General features: G+C 43.2%; 1 protein-coding gene across 1 annotated transcript; it reads left to right on the forward strand.

Moving 5' to 3' along the window:
* Window positions 1-27,702, forward strand: LOC122020109 (KH domain-containing protein At1g09660/At1g09670-like). The gene is made up of 8 exons (XM_042577873.1): window positions 1-164; window positions 242-377; window positions 1,039-1,124; window positions 2,054-2,199; window positions 8,786-8,920; window positions 8,996-9,112; window positions 27,023-27,166; window positions 27,269-27,702. Exons 2-8 carry the CDS (start codon window positions 268-270, stop codon window positions 27,413-27,415), a joined length of 885 nt encoding a protein of 294 aa, XP_042433807.1. The 5' UTR covers window positions 1-164; window positions 242-267; the 3' UTR covers window positions 27,416-27,702.
* The last annotated feature ends 144 nt before the right edge of the window (window positions 27,703-27,846 follow it).

Here is a 27,846-nt window from a genome sequence, read left to right on the forward strand (position 1 = left end):
AAGTGGATTGGGATTGAACCACAACTACATCTATGTCAACAGAAGGGTATCCCAAGTCCTCTCGCCCTTTGCTTGGGTCTTGCCAGTCTCCTCTCTCTTCTACCTCTGGCTGCTGCTTTGCCGCAGCGGCAGCAGTGGAGAAGAGAGAATCGGCCTGATTTACGGTAATCGTTCTTCTTTATTTGCAAAAAATTGATTTTTTTTTTCACTGCTTCTTTCCATTTTTGTTCCCCTACCCAAGTCGACAACGCGGGCAGGCAAAAGGCCATGCCGCCTCCTGGTTACTTCCAGTATCCCCCCTCGCCCTCGGGTGTCCACTCGTCGCCCTCGTCTCACCACTCCATGAGGTCTCCGGCCGCCACCTCCGATAGAGAAAGGTTCCTCCTTTTTTTTTTTTTTTTGCTCACGGTTCTTGCTTTTTGTCTGATTGGGGATCGGTGAAATATATCCGCTTGACTTCATTTCATCCCCTTGTATGCTTGGGATTTGATAGCTGAGAGGATTCTTGAATGATTTCTGTTTTCTTTGTGTTTTCCGGAATTCATCGGGGGTTGGTTTTATTTGGGTGCTAGGTGATATTTGTCGTGTACTTTAAACTGATTAAGTTGGTTCACCCACGAAATTTATTTGCTTATTGCCATTCAATGTGGATGTCTTCAATTGGATTTGTGTTCTTGTTATAATAACGCATGTTGCATTGCCTTCTGAGAAAAGAAAGGAGTTTACTTTATCATATTAGTTCAAGTTTCTGCACTTTTGATTGGTTAATATGATATTGGACATGTTTCAAGCCTCTTTCACTTGGTGGTGACTATTGAATTTGTGTGGAGTCTGAATCACATATCTTTAATAAAGTTCCTTGCAATTGAGTAAATTTAGCAACTGACATATCACAAATGTAGAAAATACGTTGGGCGTTGTAGGTTCCTTTTCAAGATTTAGTAGTTCATTTGAATGTCATTAGCATTGGGAAACAGACTACTTGTTGGTTTGTAGTGTGCTTTAGTGGCCTGTTTTATATGTCGTCCAATACTGCAGGTATTTAGCTGAACTACTTGCTGAAAGACAGAAATTGGGGCCATTCCTACAAGTATTACCATTTTGTTACAGGCTTCTAAACCAAGGTGTGTTTTTCTATGCTTGTGGGATGGCATTGTAACAACCATATTCCTATTTTATCTTCTCATGGCTTCTGATATGATATCTTTTTCTTATTATCTATAATTTGGAAACTGTAAAAATTCATCTTCATCATTTTACTTAGTAGCTGTTATTGTGTGTATTATTTTAGTTATTTCCCTTTTTGTAATCTTAGTTATTCATGGTTAAAAAAGTCATTTTTTGCCTTGAATTTCTTCTCTTTTTGACCTTCTGTTTTTAACCTTCAAAAAATTTAGGCCTATTTTGTTTCCAGTTATTTTTGTATATAAATAGATGTTTTTTTAATTAATTGATTCTCTTAGATAAATAATCATCTGCCGCACCCATCTTTGCTCGAACCCAATTATTTTGTCCTTCTGTATATTATATCTGTGGAAAAGAGAAAAATCTCTCTATCTTTTAATTAATATGTTTACATGTAGGTATTTATATACATAAGGAGAGAAAAGAGAAAATCAATCTCAATCCCTACAGTCAAGAATACAATCAAGATCAATCTCAATCCCAACAATCAAGGGAATCCAAATCAATCATAATCTCTACAATCAAGGAAATCTTTAGAAAATTTAGGCCTATTTTGTTTCCAGTTATTTTTGTATATAAATAGATTTTTTTTAATTAATTGATTCTCTTAGATAAATAATCATCTGCCGCACCCATCTTTCACCCCAATTGTTTTGTCCTTCTGTATATTATATCTATTTTAAAGCCAACTTAGTTCAAATGCAAAAAAAAAAAAAAAAAAAAAAACTTCAAACTAGTTTGTATTTTATTTTACTATTGCATTTGATAGATTGAAAAGAAAATTCTTCAGCAAGTGATGATAAAGCTTCTCTCTATCTCCAGCCAAATATCTTTTTTGACTCAATTAAGATAGTAATTATTATTGCAGAAATCATGCGGGCTTCTGCTTTTGTATCTAACCCAAATTTTGTTGATCATGAGAGAATTGAGCATGCATCTCCTCTAAGGGTGACTGGACACCCATTAGGTATTGGACCCATGGATCTGGAAGGACGGTCAGGAATGCACATGGAGGTAATGCTGCTATCGCTTTTAGAACCAGAGGCAATGCGATTTCATGTTCAATCTCTGAATGCATTCATCTCCTATGTGCATGTTCACGGAATTATATCCTTACTGTTAGACTAGCAGACCACTAATCATTGTATTTAAACCTTTTAAAATTTTCTCTGAACTCATTTTAGCTGCTGACCTTATTCTGAATGTGCTCTATGTTCCACTCTACTCAAAAGTCCTAATGCAGAAGGTTTCAGTTAGATATTGTTTAGTTCATGAATAACTAGAACTGGAGTAGAAAATACATAAGCTCCAGTCCTCAAGCATGGCATACCACTATTATAATGTGAATAAAATTATGAAAACAGTTAGCATTATGAATTAATCTTTTTTTGTCTGTGTATGAAGATCATATCTTCTACCTTTTATTTAATGCCTATATGAAAATTCTCCCACTCATTCATTTCATCATTGTGGTATTTGTTATGGGAAAAGATAAATAGGTAAGGAAACTGCTAGCTACTTGAGTTGGCTTGGATCTTAATTTAGGGAAGTTGGTTGGAGGTAACTGATCCACATTGTTCGGATCTTGGATGAAGTGAGTAGATCGACTAAGGTGTATCTGGCTCAACTGAAGTGGGTAGAATACAAGTTGAATTAGCTTAGGAAATTACTCAAAGTTTGGTTTAAGTGAAGGTTGAGGGATAAGGAAGAAGGTTCAAGGTCTTAGTGGCTGAGGTGGAGAAAGATGGAAGTGGATGAATAGTTGACCGAGGTGGAGATGGGCAACAATCTGTCGCTAAGAATTCCTTTGAACCTCTCGGGTTCTTATAGTAGGTTGTGGATGAATCACTGACAATGTAAGCACTTATTGTTGTATGTGGCCCCATGTTATAGGTCTCAATATGAGCACTTGTCAAATGATAAAGTTCCATGTAACTCAGGTCTCTAGGTGGATCCAACCTCTCTCCTCATTTTTTCCAAGATGAACACATGGGTTTGAACTTGTTCACACTGTTAATTACAGTCACAAGCATTTATTAACATCACAGTGATCCATGAGGATGATAGTTTCACCCTCATCAAAAGTTTTCCCACTTGTTCATTGCATCAGTGTGGTATTAACCAGAAACTCATGTTATTGCATAAGAGATTTCATCTGGCAGTTGATGACTTCAATACTGTTATTTTTTCATTCCAATTGTGTATCAGCTCGACAGCTCGATCATTTAATTAACCCATTATACTGTCTTATTCAGCTTGAATGTGTTTGTAAATGTATATTACTAATGATGTTATGTTACTAAACTATTATATGCCCAAAGCCCAAAAGCGCAAATGTTAAGCTTACTATGAAAGATTAGCAAATGCCATTACCATGCTAAATTTTTAAGCACATTGCTCTGATTGTTTTTTATATGTGGAAAATCGGTTCCTAAAATGATATTGTAAGGATAAGAAATCAGTTGCATCAAGTGCCCTAGGAAATCTGCATTCACATAATTATATTCATTAAGCTCAGAAGAGAAGATTTCGTTCATAGTAGTCTTTGTTTATTTCATTATATTGACACATGGTCAAAAGTATTTGACTATTTATATGAACCAAATGGAAATAGGATATTATTGTTGGTCATTTCCAACACCATAACATGCTTGATACAACTTCCTGAAAACAATAGTGAGCTCAGTTGGCAATCTTGAGGTTGCTCGTCTCTCTTAACCATCTCTAGAGAGAAAGCAATAATATGAGAATAGTAAATTGCACTATAGCTTGAATTAATACAAAATTAGGAGTGAGATCTCTTGGATCAGCTTTACAATAGCCTGGTCTTATTAAGTCTTTGGCAAAATAGATTTGGTGTATTGGAAAATAGTAAAATGAAAATAAAATTGTATGTTGACCAAATAGAAATAAAATAAGATGGTTAATTTAGACTTTAAAAAAAGTTTATCTTATTGGATTAATTTATTTGAATCGTTCTTCTCCACTAGGACTCCTGATGAGTTGAAGTGGAACTTCTTTCAAGTAAGTGTAGCATTTGCTTCATCATCATCTTGGGTTCTCTTTGCAATGATCTAAGTATTACAAATTAGTGAAAGACAAAAATACTAATTGTGTATCTTGGGGAAATGCTAGTGAAGATCAGGTTCTGACAAATAAAGGTGTAGAATCTCTAAAAAAGCCAATAGACAAGATGAAGCTCCAATATTGAGTGCATTCTTTGGAAAAATAAACAAAAAAAAGAAGGCTTGAATGCTTTTGAGTAGGTATCAAATTCTTTTTGTTGAAAGCCTAACTAATGTTTAATTCAGTTAACAAGTCAAGATAGTTAGCATTAGAATCAATTTAATACACCATACGAACAGGACCTGACATTATTTTGGTTGATGAGACATGTAAAGGAGTAAATACCAAGTTCAAATTTTAGCGGGAGACATTGGAAGTTAATGATTTTAAGCTTAGTAGAGTAAAGATAGAATATATAGAATTTAAGTTTCATAGTGTAGATGTAGCAAGCCAATTGTTGAGATAGGAGATGGTGTGGTACTTGTAAGTGAAAGTTTTTTGAAGTATCTAGAATCATTTTTGTAAAAGGATGGAGGGGTTGATAGAGATCCTTTACATAAGATGCAAGTATGATAGTTGACATGGAAGAGGGAGGGCATCAAGTGTTCTTATGAGAGTTGCATAGTTGAGGATGTTAAGGTGGATGTGTGGACATACAAGAGACATGATAGGAAATAAAAACATTAGAAAGAAAGTCGATGTCCGGAAACATGTTTAGATTGTATGAACATGTACTTACTCTAGTTAGGTGATATGAGACCATGTGAAATACACACATTATTCGAAGAAGACGGAGACTAAAGAAAACTTGATTAGCAATGATAAGATAGGATAAAATTCATTTAAATATAGATGAGGATATAATAGGGGATCGAACCTAATGACGTAAGAGGGTCTACATAACCAACTCCATTTAGTAGGATAAAGATTTGGTTGTTGTTGTTGTTGTATATGAACAGGACCCATGGAACTAGTTTAATGCATTGTTCCTAGGATGGAAATAAAGGGAGGGTAGGAAAGGCTTAGGAATTCAGAGAGGGTAGGAAAGGCTTGGGAATTCTTTTATGTGTTTTCACCTTTGTTTTTTTCTTTTTCCCAAATTGTGCAAAAGAGCATTTGTCCACACCAAATTTCCCTTTTAGTGTGTACAAAGAAAATAAATTAAATTTGTTTATTCAAATCTATTTACTATTTATATTTTTATTGATTTTAACAATTTAGAAATTAGAGTTTGCCCCTCTCTTTCTTTCAATAAGCTTGGTAGAGCTTAATGGTTTAGAAAGAGAGACAAAGAAATCAAATTATTAGGCTGACAAGTTTGGTATCCCCAGACAACTCAAATGAACATTTTAGAATAGATTAATTTGTAGAATTATAATAAGCAAATTCAGCTGGTAGAATCTGCTATTCAGATTTTTTTTTCTCTCTGCTAGACACTTCTGAAAATTGACTAGGCTACAGCTCCTAATCTCAAATTGACCATCAATTCATGGATGCAATATCGATAAAAACTTAATCTGGGTATCAAACATTATTTATGGTTTTATAGAAGTAACTAATAAGTTTGACCTTTTAGGTGTCAGTCAGTAATCCATGAACCTAATAATCTTTCAAAGGACAATTTTAGCTATATGCAGTGCATCATTTTTTTTAAAAAAATTTCATCAAGGAAGAAAGTATAGAGTTTGGAAAACCTGCCTAAGAGCACTAAAATGGAATCATGACTTCGACTTCTCATGGACACTCTGTAAATAAAGTCCATACTAAAGGCTTCCTCTGGCTCAAGGCAAAAAGGCGATGGTTTGCAAAGAGCGATATTTTGTTTAGTGGACCATTTGATACGCATGACTTTGACTCACAATCTTTTTGCTTTTAAATAATAAGAGAGAGATAACTTTTCTAATCTACAGTTGTAATGCTTTCTCTTTGTACAGTAAAGAAATCCGAGGAAATGATCTTTAGAATGCATTGAGGTTGTAAAGGTTGAATGCTAATGCGGAGGGAAGAGGTAGGGCAAGGTTTAAAATATCGTGCTGTGTTGCCTGGGATGGGTGAAAAATTTGTTCTACTCGTTGATTGAAATCGGCATTGGCATGCCCGAGGTACCGCGGCCACGGAGGCATTTTGCACGCATTAAGGAGGCCACATGCTGGCCTCGCGGCCACAGAGGCGTTGTGCACGCATTAAGGAGGCCACATGCGGGCCTCGTAGCCGCCGTGGAGGTCACGTGCGGGCTTCGCTGCGGTAGGGGAGGCCATGAGCGGGCCTCACGAACGCCACAGAGGCTATGTGTGGGCCTTGTGAATGCCGTGGATACCACGTGCGGGCCTCGCGACCACCGTAAAGGCATCGCGATAGCCTCATGGCTGTCGCGGAGGCCACGCGCAGGCCTCGCGGCCATCGCGGAGGCATTGTGATGGCCTTGTGGCTGTTGCAGAGGCCATGTGCGGGCTTCGTGGCCTCCGTGGAGGCCACGCGTGACCCTCATGGCCTTCGCGGAGGGCTCGCATGAGCCTCGCATTCGCTTGCACCGCGGAATAGCAGAAGACAAAGGCGGAATAATGCTTTTAATAAAAAAACTTATATTAATAATTTCAATCACCTCCTAGTTATAGTTGGTATAATTTAAATAATCTTAATTAAACTCTAATAAAACTATCCTATTAATTTAATATATATTTTACTTTTTAAAATATTTAGATTTTTTATTATTATTTTTATATATTTTATATTTAAAAAATATTGAAACCATACCGGCACGATATGATACGGTACCGAAACTGTATTGTTCCTGTCTAGAATTGAAACCTCAGCACTGGTCGAGATTTTAAACCTTGGGTAGGGGTATAAATGCCCAAGGCTGAAAACAGTTTTGAGGCTATGAATGCCAATTGATCGAGAAGTAGCATGTTATGGGTATCCAAAGTCCACCAATGGTTGAAGCATGATATGGGTATCCAAGTTCTCTTCAGACGATCTAGTGGCTAGCACATGATATGTTTCCACCATCAGGTCTGGGGTTCGAATCTCGGCAAAGCCGAGGTAAATGCCTCTTTTATGTGCTAGTCATTATTCCAAAGGCTAGTAGCCGCCCGTGATTTACCTCCTCCGTGTTGGTCTTGGTACGGGTTGACGGGGGCACTGGGGGCGAGTGTATTTGTCTTTTGCCACCATGATATGAGTATCCAAGAGCATGGGGTGCCCAGTTGGCTAGAGGGTAGCAGATTTCCTACAATAATATGGGTATCCAAGATCCACCAATGGCTTGAAGCGACTTGGGGGAATCAAGAAGAGGTAGGAAACATGTATCATGGTGGAGATTTCACAAAGAATAGAGAGCGTGGAGAATGTTTCCAGTGGTTTGTGGCTGTGGTGATGGTAGTGCAAGGAAGTGAAGGAACACATGTTGGGGATAAGAGTGAGTTTTGGTGCAATCAGTCCATGGTCATATTGATAAAGATTTGTGTTTTGATATTTGAGCAATATGTTTGTGAATTATGTTAAATAGGTAAAGGATAATCGGATACTTGATTGTGGAAGAAGACCAAGTATGTCAAGGTCGTTTAGATATTTGGCAATCTGAAAAGTCTAACAAGTGTTGGCAGGTGTGAAAGTGGAGCAGGTGCTGACAATGGTCAAAAGTTCCATAGGTTTTGGTAGATGAGAAATCTAAGTGGATCAAGGTTGAATAAACATTTGGTTGATGAGAAGTTCAAGTGGACATTTGGCAGTGAAAGTCGAGACATGTCAAGGTAGAGTGGACATGCGGCAGATGATTAGGAGTTCAACAAGTGTTGGTACTGGAAGCCTAAGCAGGTTAGGTAGGACCGAATGTATAGCAAGTGATAGAAAATCCTAATAGGTCAATGTTGACCGGATATTAGATAGCGGAAGTTCGGCAGGTCGACGAGAACTGGATGTTTAGCAATGGAAATCTGGATACTTGGCAGAAGAAATCTGTGGAGGATGGGATGTTAGATAGGTGATGAAAGTCTAAGGAGGTCAAGGTGAATTGAATATTTGGCAATAGTGAAATCCTGATAAGTCAACTCAAAATTTGGATGCCAGGCAAGGTTGAACCCCTAGATCAGTGAACTCTAGGCAAGTGAAATCTTAGAGATAAGGACTCTTCGAGTAAGGAAGTCTTGGAGAGTAACTCTTTATGAAGTGGAAGTCCTAGCAAGTCACGATTGATTTGAGGCTAGGCAAGGGGAAAGGTGGGCTAAGGTTCAGGGGTTACTAGGCGATGGATGAAGTCCAAAGGACGAGGAATTTCTAGGAAAGTGAAGTCTTGACAAAGTCGAGGTTGACATGTACTAGGCAGACAATGAAGTCCAGGTTTGTTGGTACGACACGGATTCAACCTTGGTGACCTTGGTAAGGCTGGAATCAAAGTACCACTCGACTAGTGATCAATATGTTAGTACACAAATACAGTTAATTGCTGGAGTTTGCTGTTATTAGAATTTATTATTTTAAAATTGATATTCTGTTTTTGTTTAGATAATCTTACCATTGCTGTATTTGTGTTCAGGAAAATGAATACTTCCATAGAATAGGAGTCCTCCAAGCTTCAACTACTGACTGGGGTGGAACTCCTGCAGTTACTAAAAGCCCTATTGTAAAGAAAGTTATTAGACTAAACGTTCCTGTTGACAAGTATCCCAATGTATGTTTGTCTGCCTTCTCTAGTTTTCATTAGTTGATCTATCATAGCTAAACAGTTTGGTTTCTGGTTCTGTAGTATAACTTTGTTGGACGTCTATTGGGACCTCGTGGGAATTCCTTAAAAAGAGTCGAAGCTTCAACACAATGCAGGGTTTACATACGAGGACAGGGTTCAGTGAAAGATTCCATTAAGGTATGTTCATGTATTATGTATCTCCATGAAAAATTTATACTTCCAAAACATGGTTGAATTCATTTTATTTTTTGTTGTTCCATCTATTTGGCTTTTTGAAATAGTTTAAAGTGTTTATTTACTTAATATCTTGTTTATGAGCTTATTTTGAATGCCTACCTATAAAAAGGTGTTAGTCTAATCATATATACTTCTGGAATGACCATGCTGAAGAGCTAATTGAACACTAAAAATAAAAAATCCGATGTTTTGACGTCAATATAGTAGTGAGTTAATTTAGAGGGTAAAACTCAGACAACACAATGTATTCTTTCCCCAAATGTTTTGAGGAACACTTGAAGTGATGACCATAAATTCAATCCTCATATTTTCCTGATTAACACCATTAACCTGTATTCTTACATGTCTAAGTCCCACAACAAGATAAAGATGCAAATGAGTTTGATGCAAGCAAATTAAACGAAGCATAAATAAGAACCAAAAAAGGGCATGTATATCAAGGTTTAAAATCTCAAGCTGTGTTAAAATTTCGATCTTTAACTGAAACAATATTGTTTCGATATGGTGTCAATGTTTCAATGTATGGTGTTGTTACTAAATTGAAGTTGAAAAAGGAAGGATATAAAACATAGAAAGGAAGTATTGTTAGTGCGGAGGATGACTTTAAATCTTTTACCATGTTGGGCGAAACGGTGGTCGAAACATATCATTCTAGTAAATTCACCTTCTTCCTCCTTCAACCTTCAATCTATCACTAGCATCATGCATTAGAGTGTCGGTATGATTTTGAAACAGTATCTTTCTAGTCAAAAATTGAAACTACAACACAGTTTGAGATTTTGAACCTTAATGCTAAGTGGTATCGAGTTTTGGTGATTTGCCATAACGATATATTTCTACTATTTCGTTCGACACGGTACGAAATTCCAAACTATGATGTATATTATCATTCTTGTTTTATCAAACAAATCTAGTTTTACTAGATGATAATTGTGCATTATAAGTATGTAAATACATGTTGGATTGATTATGCACGTGAGAGGGGGTGAACCACGTGGTTTTCAAAAACTCATTTTTTCGGTTTTAAAATCAAAGTACGAACGCAGCGGAAAGGAAAAAATAAAAATCAAAAGGACAATTAGGCGAAGTAGAAATAGATAGCTTTCAGCGACTCCTACTCCAAGACCCAGGTTCCGTGAACCTATCGACGGATAATCCACTAAAAATCTTTTTTGGTATCTTCGGAAAAGAGAATCGAGTACAAGAAGGTTGAACAAGTGCAACACACTGCACTTGTCCTTTTGCAGTATTTAATTACAAAGAAAAATTACTGACACTTAAAGATCAAAGTGGGAGTGCCATGTCGATGTCGGTCTGTCGATCGCGATTGGAAGTGCTCGGAGCAGTCGTTGGACGCAGCAGCTTTACAGCTGAGTTGTAGCAGGAGCCCAGAGCAGGCGAAACTTCAAATGAACGCGTAGTAGTTTGTATAAATGTTGTGCTTCAATGCCTTCTCAAGATAGCCTTATAAAAGGCATGGAAGGCGCCTTCGATAGCCATGGAAGGCGCCTTCGATAGCCATGGAAGGCACCTTCCATGGCTATGGAAGGCGCCTCCAATGAGGCAAGTTCGATCCCGAACAGTCCGGTGCTTATCCATGACTTCGGCCAAACTTTATCCCGCGGGCTATGGAAGGCGCCTTCTATGGACAGTATGAAGACGCCTTCCATCAAGCTAGAAGGTGCCTTCGGACACTGTTCATCCGAAGACAATTTTCTTCTCTTTGCTTTGTAAGGAAGGGGAGCCTTGGCGTAACAGTAAAGTTGTTTCCATGTGACCAAAAGGTCACGGGTTCGAATCCTGGAAACAACCTCTTGCAAAAAGTAGGATAAGGTTGCGTACAATGGATCCTTCCCCGGGACCCCGCATGACGGGAGCTTCGTGCACCGTGCTGTCCTTTTTTTGCTTTGCAAAATAATGTTAGTCCAAAATACCCTGCAAAATAAGTATTAGGACAATTTAATAATAATACAGAGTAGTAATTAGTTCCTGTCCTCCCTGGACCAGGAACTAGTCAAGGTCTCAGCTTAGGGATCCCAAATGGACTTAAACTGGACTGACGCCTACTGCCCCTTCAACTAGGACGCGTCCTCACTTAGTTACTCTCTTTTAGTGACTTACCTTAATTTATCAGTTTGCCAGATATCCGGTCAGCCCGTCGTTCTATCTAGACTTCATGCTAGCTATCCGGTCGGTTCGTTGACCTAGCTGGACTTCTTGTCAGATATCCAGTCAGCTTGGCCACCTATCTGGATTTCGTACCAACTATTCAGTCGGCTCGTCGACCTAGCTAGATTTCATACTAGCTATCTGGTCGGTCCATCGACTTAGCTAGATTTCGTACCAGTTATCCGGTCGGTTCGTTGGCCTAGCTAGATTTCTTGCACACTTAATCAAGTGGTTAGATCACAATAAAACCTAACTTAATCAAGTGGTCATTCATCAAAATCTGAATTAGATCGTTAGTGCAAAACTGCACCAACAATACATTTTGAATGACAGTCAAGGGAATAATAACTTGTCGTTGGTAATCTGCACAAAAGGATTATAATGAGCCTCCTTAATTTCTTGAAATAGAAGGATACACATTTGAAGACTTTAGATCTTTAGTTGCAACCAAGGCTGTCACAAATTCACAATCAAGATCATACCTAGGAACAAAAAGAGGTGTATAGGTTTAAATTGTAAGATTAGATTGTATGATTGTACGATCGTTCAATTTAATTAAAATATTGTAGAACTCTATTAGTCATTTATATATATGTTAGCTTTCAATATATAATAATATACTGGAAATTTTAAACAGTATGATTCTACTATCATGAAGCTTAAAGAAAATATTTATTTAGTAAAAATATGAAAAACAAAATACAATTTCTTAAAGTGTTCCATTTTATATGACAAGTAAAATCTATAATGGATAATAATTGCAATAATTAAAAATAATTTTCTAATTAGGAGCTAAAAGTAATCTTATATAATTTAAAACATTCTCAAATGATATGACAAAAAGCTATGTACTATAATAAATATCATTCTTTAAAGTGTTTAATTGAATGTAAATATATTCTATCTAATCAAGTTTGTTAGGATCAATATTCTATTTAGAAACCATTAAGTAAACATATTGATCCTGTCCGAAAGCTGAATCAACGGACGCTGGGCATGTGGCGCTCTCCGAGTCGCTGACGTGGATCTCCGATCGGTCGTACGGTCCTCCGGCGAACCTGCAAGGAAGTCGGGCCGGGAAGGGGTTCCCGGTGACGACCCTCCGACGCTCAAGTCAGGCAAAGCTCAACAAGAAAGTGGCTCCAAGAATCGTAGAATGCGTACCTCCGGCGAAGGATGAGGGCCTTTATATAGGGCTCTGGAGAAGCGGGTGCACACATACCGAGGTGTACACGTGTCCTCAGCCCATACCCCAGTAAGGGCCTGTCAGTGAGCTTCCCTAACACGTCTTTGATGGGACAGTGGAACCCCTGTTATAAGATTTGGAGGATGGCCTAAGCGTAGAACATGCCTGCTGTCAAAAGATGTCCCTTGTCCTTTTCCCTTGCTCCACACTTGTCGTCCCCTTACGTCCGCCGGACACCTATAGTGGTCTACTGGGAGATTCTCAGTAATGTGCTTTTCATGTTAGCGATATGCTACCTCATGTCTTGGTAGGCGTACCCTCGCTCGGTCCTCGATCTGCACTACGAGCGCCGGCCCACTTTCTGCACGCCCGCCATCGGGCGTAGGCGTTCGACCCACCATCTCCGGCCCACGACCTTGACTTCACGTGGCGTTGACTCCCGGGGGTCCTCTTCACCAGGATCACTTGCCTCCCCTTCAAGTCTAGTCGAAGGAGGCGATTAGTCCGACTGACTGGACTGCGAGTCTAGCCGGGCGGCGCCTTCGTGCCATTATCCTCCGCTCGGCCTACCGCAGGGATGGACTTAAGGTTAGTCAACAACCACATTTCTTGGACCTCCTCGTAATATGCGCCAATCTTCGACATTAAGGCTAAGCATGCGCTCATTAAATGCTTCGAATGGCTGAATGCCACGTGGCGCACTGTCGCCATCGTACGGCGGCGGCGGCGTGGTGCTTTGATGGGATCGAAGCGGTTCGAAATGAACGGTGCGATGCGATGAACGGTTCGAAATGCAGTCACGATTCGATCAGCATGACTTTGATATTCTGACCGATAATTTTGAAATCTCCGATGATTTTGAACTTCTTTTACCCGGTCCTTCCGCTCGGCCACACAAGCCACCGCGCGGAGCTTTCTGTGTCTTCCGCGACCATCCCGTACATCCTTTCATTATAGATGTTTGTAATTTTTCGGTGTTCCGCTCGGCGATCTAGTACCCAACACCTTTCGCCTTCTCTGCAGGGTTGTTGTTTTGTTCAAAATCCACAACATCCCCTCCATCGCGCCTTTTTATTTCTATTACCCCAGCAGTCGAGCCGGGCACCTTCAGTATTCAAGCTCGCCCGCCTAGTCTTATTCAACAACCGCCTTTTCCAATAAACATGGAAGGAGTATTTTTCTATATTCGTATGGCCGATCAGGCCAATTTTCGGACCAAGTGGCGGGTCGACCTACCCCCACTCCTGAGTGAAGAAGTTCAAGACCCGACCGGGCTACCTCCTGCAAATATGCTGGCCGGTCTACGGCTTGACATCAATAAGCTTCTTCGAAGGGTGATGTACATCTTTGGTCCGAGTCCCATCGGACTCCTCTTCGGCCTTGGTAAGAATTTTACTTAGGCGTTTGCTTTGATTGCTAACTGATTTTCTCCTTTCCTTCGCGGACATCGCCACGTGGAGTCGGTAATGGCGGTTCAAGAGAAAGCGGGCGCTCGCCACGCGGCGTGAAAGGAGATGGAGGCGCTGATCGGCATCTCGACTCGCATGAAGAAGAGAGCAGACACATCTTTGAGTCGGCCGCTTTCTCTCCCGAGCCTGGGCAACCATCGAGAGCCCTTCGCGGGGTGGCAGCTCCTCCTCCAAGAAGAGCCTCACCCGAAAAGGCGCCGAGTGGAGACTCCGTCGCTCGGCCACGTCTGCTGTTCAACCCTCCGCCCGAGCCACTGCAAGTGCTCGCGGAAAGGCCAATCGGACTCCTTTGGAATGGGACGAGCCGGCGGCCCCTATTGAATCCGTCCCGTCGGCTCCCTTCCGCCCGCTCACCGGCAGTCATTTATTCGATCTCGGTCTTCTTAATCCTCTTTCGACGCCTTGAGTCGACCCTCGTCGTGTCGATACGAGTCACTCTTCGTCTATCCGATCAAGAGCTTTTTCCGCCCAGCCTACGGCATACTCAACTGAAGGGTCCATTAGCCGAGATGTGGGTACCGGCACGTCGACAGATCCAAGGATTAAAGTGTGCCAATAGGCCACGGGGTAAGTTTATTTTCTCCCAAGCTTTGTATGCATTCCTTCCGATAACAACCTTATTTCTTTTGTCGAGATGGGTGGAGGAGATTGCCGCTCCAACCGCTGACTTGGTAGATGAAGAGACAATCAAGGCGGTGAGTCGGTCCGTCCGGCTCTCAAGGCCCTTCATACGCCGAGTCATATAAGAGTGGAAAGCTCAAGATCCGGCCGAGCGTAAGAAGACGACCGATCAGGCCCAGCCTGGCGAGTCCAGCCGACAGTCAAGTCGCCGACAAAAATAACCCCGCCACCACTCGAAAAACACGCCATCTCCGATCCGGAGAAAAGAATGTGGAGGCTCGGGGCTAAGGTAAAGGGGCGATGGATTAGCTCGATGGCGAGAAAGCGGGCCGCCTGGACCGCATAGGCGGTGAAAACTCTTCAGGAGTCCCTCGAAGCGTCTCAATTAGCCTTCAAAGAATACCAAGAGGCCGAGCCGAGTCGGGTAGCTGCCCTAAGACAAAGCTACATCCGCTCGCCCGAATTCTCGGAGAAAGTCTGCGAGCGGATGTACACGACCTTCGACCTGGCTATGACCGCCACCACTACGTATCTGAAGTCTAAGGGCCTTCTTCCGGACTCTACTACTATTCCGGCCGGCGATCAAGTGGCGCTCCTGAACAACATTCCCAAGGACCTTTACGATTATATTGAGTAGGCGTTTTTATATGTAATTAGGCCGCTCGGCCAAAAATGATCCTTTTTTGTACTTAAGCCGCTCGGCTTAAAGTTTTATTTTTAATGCAATGCTTTCCTTTAGCGTACTTCGCCCCTTTGGCTAGCTAATATATGTGTTGTCCGCCCATCTATTATCACACCTCTAGCATCCGAAAGGGATTTTTACGAAGTATTTGACGTGACCCTTCCGCTCGGCTAAATATGTAATATTCCGCTTTGATAGCAGAGATCGCTCGCTATATGCCGATGAAGTACTTTTGGGTTCTGAGCCGAGCGGAACGTAGAGACGGTCGAATGATATTGACGGCGAGTTTCTTGGACACTTGCAGTCCTTTTTATTGGCCTTATCCGCTCGGAGGGTTTATAGACGACGGCTAGTCTCTCGATTTTTAACGTCGGAGCTCGACGGTCTTCCGCTCGGAGGGTTTATAGACGCCGGCTCGTCTCTCGATTTTTAACGTCGGAGCTCGACGGTCTTCCGCTCGGAGGGTTTAAATGGCTCGTCTCGATTTTAACGCCGGAGTTCGACGGTCGGAGGGTTTATAGGCCGCTCCTCTCGATATTTAACGCCTGAGCTCGGCGGTCTTCCTTCGGTATAAATTGTTCCTCTCGATATTTACTCCTGCGGTCGAGGGTTTATAGACTCGTCTCTCGATTTTAACGTCGGAGCTCGGCGGTCTCCCGCTCGGAGGTTTATAGACGCCTGCTCGTCTCTCGATTTTTAACGTCGAAGCTCGACTTCCTCTCGGAGGGTTTATAGACGCCACTCGTCTCGATATTTAGCGTCGAGCTCGGCGGTCTTCCCGGAGGGTTTATAGACCACTCGTCTCGATATTTAACGCCGAGCTCGGCGGTCTTCCATGGAGGGTTTATGACGCCTGCCCTCTTGATTTTAACGCTCGGAGCTCGACGGCCTGCAGAGGGTTTATGACGCCTGGCTCGTCTCGATATTTAACGTGAAGCTCGGCGGTCTTCCGCTCGGAGGGTTTATGGGACCGGCTCGTCTCTCGATATTTAACGCCGGAGCTCGACGGTCTTCCCTCGGAGGGTTTATGCCGACTCGTCTCTCGATTTTAACGTCGGACCTCGACCTAACACTGTCATTCGGCGAAGCTATTTGTCATCCTTTTATCATTTTTGCATTACATAGGCGATCAAAATATACACAAAACGAGTTACATCGGTGCACCTTTCACCTTACTCGATAAGGTGGAGATGATTCGCTCACGGTCGGTCCGGTATGCCTAACCTCCGAATAATAAGTGCCCGGCGGAGTTTTTCGATGATTTTGAAGGGCCCAGCCCAGGTCCCCGACCGGCTTTACTTTCTTCCAGACAAGGTCGCCTACCTGGAATGATCTGGGGATTACGCGCCGATTGTAGTTTTGCTTCATCCGTTGCCGGTACGCCATCAGTCGGACGGACGCCTTGGCTCGCTCCTCATCGACCAAATCCAGCTCCATGTTCCTCCGCTCAGCGTTGCCATCATCATAATTTTGGATCCGAACGGACTCGACGCCGACTTCGACAGGAATCACCGCTTCGCCGCCGTACACCAGATGGAAAGGCGTGACGCCCGTTCCTTCCTTTGGGGTCGTGCGGATGGCTCATAAGACGCCAGACACTTCATCCACCCAGCTTCCTCCCAAATGGTCGAGCCGAGCGCGCAGAATACGAAGAATTTCCCGATTGGCTACTTCGGCTTGACCATTGCTTTGAGGATACGCCACGGACATGAAGTGTTGCTCGATGCCATAGCTTCTGCACCAATCTTCGAGCAACTTTCCTGTGAATTGCCGACCGTTGTCTGAAACAAGTCGACGGGGGATGCCGAACCGGCAGATGATATGTTGCCAGATAAATTTCTTGACCATCTGCTCGGTGATCTTGGCAAGCGGCTCGGCCTCCACCCACTTGGAAAAATAATCCACCGCCACCAATAAAAATTTCCGCTGTCCGGTCGCCATAGGAAACGGACCCACAATATCCATTCCCCATTAGTCGAATGGACAAGACACAGTAGCTGCCTTCATTTCTTCCGACGGTCGGTGAGAGGAATTATGATACCTTTGGCAAGAAAGGCACGTCGCGACGGTCCGAGCGGCGTCTGCTTGTAAAGTTGGCCGGAAGTATCCGGCCAGCAGGATTTTCTTAGCCAGCGATCGTCCGCCCGGATGCCCACCGCAGGATCCTTGATACACTTCTTGGAGGATGTACGCCGCGTCTTCCGAGCTCACGCATTTCAACAGTGGGTGAGAGAAAGCCTTCTTGTATAGTTGGTCTCCAATGAGCGTGAACCGACCGGCTCTCCTCCTTAGTAGCTGGGCCTCATCCCGATCGGACGGTGTAGCACCCGAGCGGAGGAACTCCATGATGGGTGTCCGCCAGTCGCTCGGGAACGAGAGGCCCTCCATCCGGTCGACGTGCGCCACCAAAGATACTTGTTCAACTGGCTGCTGGATGGCGACCGGCGTTATTGAGCTTGCGAGTTTGGCTAACTCATCGGCCGCTTGGTTCTCCGCTCGGGGTATCTTCTGGATAATAACCTCTCTGAAGTCGGCCTTGAGTTTCTCGAAGGCTTGAGCGTAAAGTTTGAGCCGAGCGTTGTTGATTTCAAAAAAGCCTGAGATTTGTTGAGCGGCCAATTGGGAGTCTGACCTGTAAGCCGGCTATGAGAGCCTCATACTCCGCTTCGTTATTTGTAGCTCGATAATCCAACCGGACGGACAAGTGCATCTTTTCTTCTTGTGGAGAGAGTAATAATACGCCAATCCCGCTTCTGAGCCGAGTGGACGATCCATCCACGAATATTTTCCACATGGCTTCGGGTTCTGGCCTTTGTACTTCGGTGACGAAATCTGTCAAGGACTGTGCCTTTATCGCTGAACGGGGCTGGTATTGAATATCAAATTCGCTCAACTCCGTTGTCCATTTGATGAGCCGCCCGGACGCTTCTAGATTCAACAGCACTCTTCCCAATGGGCTGTTCGTTCGGACGATGACAGTATGAGCCAAGAAATAGGGACGGAGGCGCCGAGCAGCGAGGACCAAAGCGAAAGCCAGTTTTTCGAGCCCAGTGTAGCGAGATTCAGCATCTTTTAAAATATGGCTAAAAAAATATACAGGCTCTTCTCCGCTCGCCCTTACTAATGCCGAGCCGACGGCTTGCTCGGTTGAAGATAAGTAGATACAAAGCGGCTCACCCGCAGCTGGCTTGGCTAGTACCGGAAGAGAATTCAAATATGTCTTCAGATCTTCGAACGCTCGATCGCATTCTTCGTCCCAGTGAAACTTGGTGGCCTTGCGCAAGATTTTGAAAAATGGGAGACTCCGATTGGCGGTCTTTGAGATGAATCTAGACAATGCTGTTATCCGACCGGTCAAGCGCTGCACTTCCCTCAAATTCCTTGGAGGCGACATATCTTGTAAGGCTTTCACCTTGCTGGGATTTGCTTCGATACCCCGCTCGGTCACTATGTAACCCAGGAAACACCCTCCTTTTGCGCCGAACAGACACTTCTGGGGATTTAGTTTAACTCCATACCTTCTTAGCGTTCGGAAAGTCTCCTCCATGTCTTCCAAGAGATCGGCCGCTCGGACGGATTTGATGAGAATGTCATCCACATATAGTTCCAGATTTCGCCCGATCTGCTCCTTGAACACTTTGTTCATCAAGCGTTGGTAAGTGGCTCCCGCGTTCTTCAGTCCGAACGGCATCACATTATAGCAGTAGGTGCCGTCGGCCGTAACGAAGCTTACTTTTTCTTGATCTTCCCGGGCGAGCGGCACCTGATGATATCCTTGATAAGCGTCGAGCATGCATATCAACTCGCAGTCGGCCGTAGAGTCCACCAGTTGATCGATCCGGGGCAGGGGATAAAAATCCTTTGGGCACGCCTTGTTAAGGTCCCGGAAATCGATGCACACTCTCCACTTATTGCCGGGCTTGGAGACAAGCACCACGTTCGCCAACCAGCTCGGGAACTGGACCTCGCGTATGTGGCCGACCTCCAGGAGTTTCTCCACCTCCGGTCGGATGATGGCATTCTGTTCGGCGCTGAAATCCCTCTTTCTCTGCTTCACCGGCCGAGCATTCGGTCGGACATGGAGCTCATGCTGCGCTATACTTGGTGAAATTCCGGGCAGCTCATGCGTCGCCCAGACGAAGACATCATGATTTCTCTGGAGGCATTGGATCACTTCCTCCTTCTGGCTCGCCTCCAGATCGGACGCGATGAATGTCGTGGCCTCCGATCGGGTCGGGTGAATTTGCACTTCTTCTTTTTCTTCATAAATCAAAGAGGGTGGCTTTTCAGTGATAGCGTTCACCTCGATCCGGGGCGTCTTCCGAGCGGCATTGGCTTCTGCTCGGACCATCTCGACGTAACATCGCCGAGCTGCCAGTTGATCCCCTCGTACTTCTCCCACTTTGTCCTCGATGGGGAACTTGATCTTCTGGTGGAAGGTGGAAACGGCCGCTCGGAATTCACTGAGAGCTGGTCGCCCCAATATGACGTTGTATGCCGATGGAGAGTCCACCACGACGAAGTTTGCGATCTGCGTCCTACGGGCTCCTCTCCGATGGCGGTAGGATCTGTCAATGGCCGTGAACTTCATGCCTGTAAACCCGTAGGGGGTTGTCGTAGGCAAGCTCTCGATCAATTGCGGTTGATCGAATGCCTTTGAATATGATATTGACCGAGCTTCCTGTATGATAAAAGCGGTGAATAGTGTAATTAGCTATTACCGTTTTGATGAGAAGCGTCGTCGTGGGAACTTCACCCCTTCCAGTCCCACGGCCCGAAACTAATTTGGTCCGCTCGCCCGTTCATTTGTCACCGCGCATGGATGCGAGCTGCCGGACGCTCGCCTTCCTTGCTCGGTTGGAATCTCCTCTGGTCGGACCACCAGCTATGATGTTGATCTCGTCTCGGGAAGTATTACTTCTATTTTCTTCTTCCCGAGCGGACGGTCGGGGCCGTTCCCTAGACATCTGGAAATTCTCCCGCCTTGGAGAGCGATGCCGCTCGGGAGTCTGTTGTTGTCGCTTGTCAGCTATCGTCCGATCGGCTTCATGAGTTCTCTGTCGCCTGTCGGATGATGGCGATCGACGACCGCCACTCCGGGGAACGGGATGAGCGATCAAGGGAAGACTTCGACAATCCCTTGTGTTGTGCGTGTCCGTCCGGTGGAAGGAGCAGAACATTGGGGTCCATTTCTTCTTTGGCTTGGGCCGCGCGGCAGCTACCTCTTGCACGTGGGACCTAGTATGGGGGGAGCGGATTGCTTCGACCCTCGGTCCTCTGGGTGGCTGATGAGCAGCGTGCGGCTTTCGCTCGGCAGGAGGAGCCCGCTCGGTTGGAGTTTCTTTTTTCTGGGCCGCTTGGGCTTCCTCCACGTTGATGTATTCGTTGGCCCGGTGTAGCATGTGGTCGTAGTCTCGGGACGGCTTCCGAATGAGTGATCGGAAGAAATCCCCATCCATGAGGCCTTGTGTGAAGGCATTCATCATGGTCTCCGAGGTGGCCGTTGGAATATCCATGGCCACTCTGTTGAACCGCTGGATGTAGGCTCGGAGCGATTCGCGGGCTTCCTGTTTGATGGCAAACAGGTTGACACTAGTCTTCTGATAGCGCCGACTGCTTGCGAAGTGGTGGAGGAAAGCCGTTCGGAAGTCTTTGAAACTTGAGATAGATCCGTCCGGCAGTCTCCGAAACCACCGTTGAGCCGATCCAGAGAGGGTAGTGAGGAAAACTCGACACTTCACCCCATCTGTGTATTGATGCAGGGTTGTCGTGTTATCAAACTTACCCAAATGATCATCCGGGTCGGTGATTCTATTGTATTCACCGATCGTCGGAGGCACATAGTGCTTGGGCAGAGGGTCTCGTAGAATAGCCTCTGAAAATTGACGGTTGATCCGCTCGGGCGATGCGTCCGCTCGGGGGGCTTTCCCTTTTTTGTTGTCTCGTCTTGACATTTCATCTGAAGAAGATCCCCGATCTCGATTAGTTGCTGCGGCTTCAGGAGTGCAGAATAGGGCCCGATGGAATGCAACGGTGGCCTGAGGTGCTTCCGCTCGGCCTCCTGATGCTGATGTTGCTTGCTGCTCTGCCCGCTCAGCTTGTGACTTTTGTCTCTGTTCCATAAGCTTGGCGGCTCTTGTCTCGATCAGAGCGTCGAGTTCCTCCGTGGAGAGCATCACCGAGTGCTGTCCTCCAGCTTCGTCCATTGCCTCCGATCGGATGCAGGAGCGTTCCCACAAACGGCGCCAAATTGATCCTGTCCGAAAGCTGAATCAACGGACGCTGGGCACGTGGCGCTCTCCGAGTCGCTGACGTGGATTTCCGACCGGTCGTACGGTCCTCCGGCGAACCTGCAAGGAAGTCGGGCCGGGAAGGGGTTCCCGGCGACGACCCTCCGACGCTCAAGTCAGGCAAAGCTCAACAAGAAAGTGGCTCCAAGAATCGTAGAATGCGTACCTCTGGCGAAGGATGAGGGCCTTTATATAGGGCTCTGGAGAAGCGGGTGCACACATACCGAGGTGTACACGTGTCCTCAGCCCATATCCCAGTAAGGGCCTGTCAGTGAGCTTACCTGACCCCATACTGCCACAGTCCAAGCACGTCTTCGATGGGACAGCGGAACCCCCTGTTGTAAGATTTGGAGTATGGCCTAAACGTAGAACATGCCGTTGTCAGAAAAAGATGTCCCTTGTCCTTTTCCCCTTGCTCCCGGCCGGGCGTCCGACCGGCCAGCCTCTGCCTTACGTCCGGCCGGACACCTATAGTGGTCTACTTGGGAGATTCTCGGTAATGTGCTTTGTGGAGACTGTTAGCAGTATGCTACCTCATGTCTTCGGCTGAGCGTACCCTCCGCTCGGTCCTACGATCCTGTACCATGAGCGCCGGGGCCCAGCTTCCTGCTGGGGCGCCTTTTGCCATCAGTGCCGGCCGGGCGTTCGACCCACCAATCTCCGGTCGGCCACCTGACCCTTTGACTTCCACGTGGCGTTGACTCCCCAGAACGGGGGTCCCCTGTTCTTACCGCCGGATCACATACCATCAGATTGTTGGTTCGTAAGATCATGGTCCATTTTAGATCCTACTTGGAATCGTAATTGTTTAGGGTTTGGATTAAGATCATAAGATTGTTAGATCCATCAAAATCTTGATTACCATGGTTACTACGAACAATAAAATCTTCTATCCTATTTGACAATTGCCTTAGAATTTTCTGTTTGGAAACATGCCTTGCCAGCCAAAGAACTAATTTCTAAGGTCCCTTGCAGGGTTGTTCAGTAAATGCACATAAAATAAAATGACCAACGAAGTGATTGCTCAAAAGGAAAGAAATTGATCCATGAAATGTTGGACTAGCCATCAATCCGTTGAGCGGAATTTCCCAGTCATCATCCTTGGCCCTATATTGTTGCCCATATTATAGAAGTACTTCACTGTGTGCCTGGAGAAGACGAGGCAATACTAGCTCCAAGTTTAGGTGAAACTCTTTGGCGCCCTCAAACCAATAGTTATGTGGAAAAGCAACGCCTCAAATTAGAACTGAACCTTGAGAATATAATAAATTTGTGGTGAAGAAACACTGGTTGGCATCCAAAATCACTTAAAATAAATAATAAGTCCACTATAATATCCTTACAAAGAAACTCCAATACTTCACCTTGTTGGCAAAATCACATGACTGGGATTAATGGCACTGGAATCAGCCTGGGATCTGGGAATCAGGAGTCCCCTAATAGAATCTGATTCATTAGTAGCTTACAATATTTTTAGGGGGAAAGGAGCTTATCTAGTGAATTGTACCAATGAGGTGAGCAAGATCACAGAACTATGACTAGAGAATACATGAAAGCTTCAAATACTGGCTAGGAGAATGTCTGAGTCAATTGGCATGCAAGAGAGGCTATAGGAGTAGGGTGTAATACTATAGTTCGATTGATCAAGAGGAACTATATTCTACCTCTGTTTAGTGCAGAAACTCAAACAGGGAATTGTTTGAGTATTTCCTAAGTTATAATTTAATAAACCATGATTTGGGTTAGCCTCATAGACCGAAAAATTAGAACTTATGCAGTTATGCTTTTCTACTTGTGTGCCGCTGGCCCGCTGCAAAGAGGGACTTCTATTCTTTTGGTTCTGTTAGAACTAGTCGTTCATCGTATAAATATCACCCTATCGTTAAATCAGTAACCATGATTCATTTTATTCGATGTTCCTATAAATTGATAATCCCGGTTAACCTCATTGACTATCTCTGGGGTGACCGGCTCAACCTCACGGAAGTTTCTCATCGGTCACCAGAGTAAATTAGGAAGCGCGCGCGGCGGACAGCCCAAGAGTCCAACATCCTTTCACTGCGACCCCCATTTGGAGGAAAAATTCCTACAAATACGCCATAGCCGGGGATCAAACCATGGGTGCCTGGGTGACAACTTAGATGTCCTACCACGGCACCACAACCTCGGGGACTCGATGTTTCTATAAAGATTGTGTTTGAAATATTTCAGTTGGGCACAGTTTGGTTTACCAGATTCATTGGTCAAATCCAAACTGATTTTTCTTTCTCCACTTTGAACAATCAATCCAAAACTCGACTGCAACTGGATGGTTTTGGTTGACACTGAACTAAACATTTTGGTATAATTTCGGTTTGGTTCAATTCAAACAAAAAAAATTAAATTAAAAAAAATCATAAATCAAGTATATACTAAGTACTAAGCTACTAAACAACATATTGTTTAATTAAATAGTTAATAAACAATATAGTGTTTACATATTAAATATTTATATTTATACTTGGTTAAAGTATATATTTTCATCAATAGACATTAGTAAACGATGGAGAAATAAAAAAGCGGTGGAAGAGATATTTTCACCTACTTTTTAATGAATGTTTAGGTGACAAACTTAACTTAGGTAATTTAAGTAGTTCAAATGAGTATAGAAATTTAAATTTTTATTGTAGAATTCAAATTTTAAAAGTAGAACGACCTTTAAATGGGATGCACAATGGAAAAAGCCGTTGGATCAAATGATATTCTAATAGAGATATGGAAGTGCGTAGGGAAACAACGTATTAAATGAGTTACAAAATTATTTAACATGATATTGTAAATGAAAAAATGTCTTATCAATATAGGGTAAGTACTCTAGTTCCCTTATATAATAAGAGAGACGTACAAAATTGTGCAAACTATAGGGTATTAAACTAATGAGTCATACCATAAAATTTGAGAAAGAGTAATAGAAAAAAGATTAAGAAAGTAGGCCACGATGATCAAAAATGAATTTGGGTTCATGCCTGGAAGGCCGACAATAGAAGCTGTACATCTTAGACAACTAATTGAAAAATATCAGGAGCAAAAATAAGATCCACACATGGTATTCATTGAACTAATTAAGGATATGTATGAGGATGTGACAACCAGAGTGAAGACTTCAGACGGAGTAACTGAAATATTTCTAATAAAAATAGGGTTATATCTAAGATCAACTTTACGTCTTTATTTTTTTATACTAATTATGGACGAACTCATTGCACACATCCAAGACATAGTACTGTAGTGCATGTTGTTTGTAGATAATATTATTTTGGTAGATGAAACACGTGAAGGAGTAAATGCTAAACTAGAATCTTGATGGGAAATACTAGAAGAGAAATTTTTTTGGCTTAGTAGAATAAAGAGAATATATAGAATTTAAGTTTAGCAATATTAGATATAATGAGATAATTGTTAAAATAGGAGATGACGAGTTGTTTGAAATTGAGAGTTTTAAATATTTAGGATCATTTTTACAAAACGATAGAGAGATTGAGAGAGATATTTTATATAGAATATAAGCAGGATGGTTGAAATGGAGAGCGTCGGGTATTTTATGTCATTGTAAATTATCTCTAAAACTTAAAGAAAAGTTTTACAAAATCACAGTTAAACCTACTATGTTATATGGAACTGAATATTGGGCTATGACTCGAGCACATGAGCAGAAGATGAAAGTTGCAAAGATGAGGATGTTAAGGTGGATGTGTGGACATAGGAAGATTTACAGAATAAGAAATAAGAGCATTAGAGAGAAAGTCAGAGTTGTATTTATTGAGAGAAAACTCCGAGAGATACGTTAAGATGGTACGATCATGTACTTAGATGGTCAATAAATGTTGCTGTTAGGTGATGTGAAATTATGACAAACACGTGTTGGGGATCAGTGGTCGGCTAGAAGGGGGGTTGAATAGACGTCGACCCCAAATCGTATGCCTTCCTACAATGTTAGTGCGTAGCGGAATAATAACAATAAAAACTAAGTAAGAGACAACAAACGCTAACAAAATTATGTAACGTGGTTCAGAGATTGCTTGTTCCGACTTCACGGCTTGTCCTTGAGGTGGACAATCCCTCAATCTGTTGTTGGATTAGTCCCCGACAATCTCCGACTAATGCTTTCTCCTTCTTAGTAGAGCAAACCTCTCACAAAGTTCTCTTCATCTTTACAAGATAAAAACTTAGATTAGGAGGAAGAGAATAGACTTTGAAGCTTAAGGGAATAACTTAGGAGAATTCTAGCAAGAATCGGTAACCTTCTCCATCTCTCAAAGCTTCCTTAAATACAGTGGAAAGAGTTGATCACAAGATAACTTATTTCCTGCGCACCAGTCAACTGACACTTCCATCAGTCGACTGGTGCTACCGTTGGTAGCCAATGACTACTTCGCAGAATCAAGGATTCTGCCAACGGTCACCAACGACCACTTACCCGTTGACTGGTAAAAGTACCAGTCGCGACTGGTCGTTGCTGGTTGAGCAAACAGAATGTTTCTGTTCGCTCCCAGTTGACTGCTACTTCCATCAGTCAACTGGTCCTGGTTACACACTCACACTCATCCTCTCCGGAGTCGCCCTTTGAAGCTCTCTTCCTTGGCTTTTGTCCCTCAGATGCACCCGAGCCCACGGCTCCTCTTCATGCATCCTTCGCGTTGCCTTGAAGTCCGCTTCCCTCGGCTCCATTCCATTGCTCATTGTCCGGTAGTCCCTCGGATGCCTTCCATATCATTCTTCACCATCTCAAGGACCCGAGTCCTAGGATGAGCTTCCTAAGCTTGGCCGCACTATGCTCCTCATGTGTGTTTCACCAAGTTCTGCATGACTCAAACACACATATCAAACCAATATAAAAGTTTAACTTAAACTCTTTGACACACACATCAACACCATGATCGTACTTGATCAACCTAGGCCAATTGCACCTACAACACACACATTAAACGAGGAAGAGGAAGACAGAAAAAGTCTTGGTTAGCAATAATAAAACAAGATAAAATTTATTTAAGTATGGATGATGATATAGTAGAGAATAGAGGTTAATGACATAAAATGATTTATATAGCTGACTCTACCTAGTGGGACTTAGCTTGGTTGTTCATATTGTGGTGGTTAAAATATATAGTTATATAATTATTAATCAATTTGGTTCTGTTTTATTGGTTTCGAACATAAACGAACTGAACTAAAAAAGATTGACTACCTTCTAACCTGAAACTAAACTGATAAATAAAAAAAAAAGTTTTTTTTTTTTGGTTTGATTTGGTTTGGCTCAGTTTGGTTTACAGCTCTTGGGTAGGCATGCCCACCCTGATACTATGCAATCTTTCGGTGTGACCATCAACATCTTATAATCCTGCAGAAGCAAATATAGCCTCTTGCCTTCTAATTTAAGTTTCTAGCTTTGCACAGGAGGACAATCTAAGGGATAGACCTGGGTACGAACACCTAAATGAACCACTGCACATAATTGTGGAAGCAGAATTTACTGATGACATTGTTGATGCTCGCTTAAATCAAGCAGTGTCCACACTGGAAGATCTTCTGAAGCCTGTGGTAAGGAAAAAAAAAAAGTTGAACTCGGGTGTTTTTTGTGTTATCATACAAGATGGGTGCATTGCCAATACATAGTCATATTGCTGTCTTGAAATCGTTCAGGACGAGTTCATGGACTACTACAAGAAGCAACAACTGAGGGAGCTAGCCATACTCAATGGTAGTTTGAGGGAAGATAGCCCCAATATGAGCCCAAGTGCATCCCCATTCAACAACACATGCATGAAACGGGCAAAAACAGGACGATGATCTGATAATTTTGGGTAATCGACTATTAAATCTAGTGTTCCAGCAGGGTCTTGCGACTTGTGAGATGATACCTCATCAGTCTGTCAAGGTGACCATATCGTTCTTTACCTAGTTATTCATTATGCAATTTCTCTAGGAGCGTTGCTATCACATTTATCCATCCTTTTATCTGTATGAACTTCTTCCCTTAAACTGAAGCTAGTGCATCATAAACTTCTGGTCTCTTGCTGTGTTACAATATCGTATCTTCTGTTTGTTAAATAAAAGTACTTGATGCTTATGATTCATTCCAAATAGTCATCCATATATTCGTGACATTACTCTAAGTCTTCCCATACATAATTTTCCTGAATTTTTATTTTAAAGGCCACTAAGTCCATCAGTGTTTGATAAACTTGTCAAATTCACACCAAACTTGCAGTGTTGCATTC

Source organism: Zingiber officinale, chromosome 9A (assembly GCF_018446385.1).
Source record: "Zingiber officinale cultivar Zhangliang chromosome 9A, Zo_v1.1, whole genome shotgun sequence".
Lineage (NCBI taxonomy): Eukaryota > Viridiplantae > Streptophyta > Magnoliopsida > Zingiberales > Zingiberaceae > Zingiber > Zingiber officinale.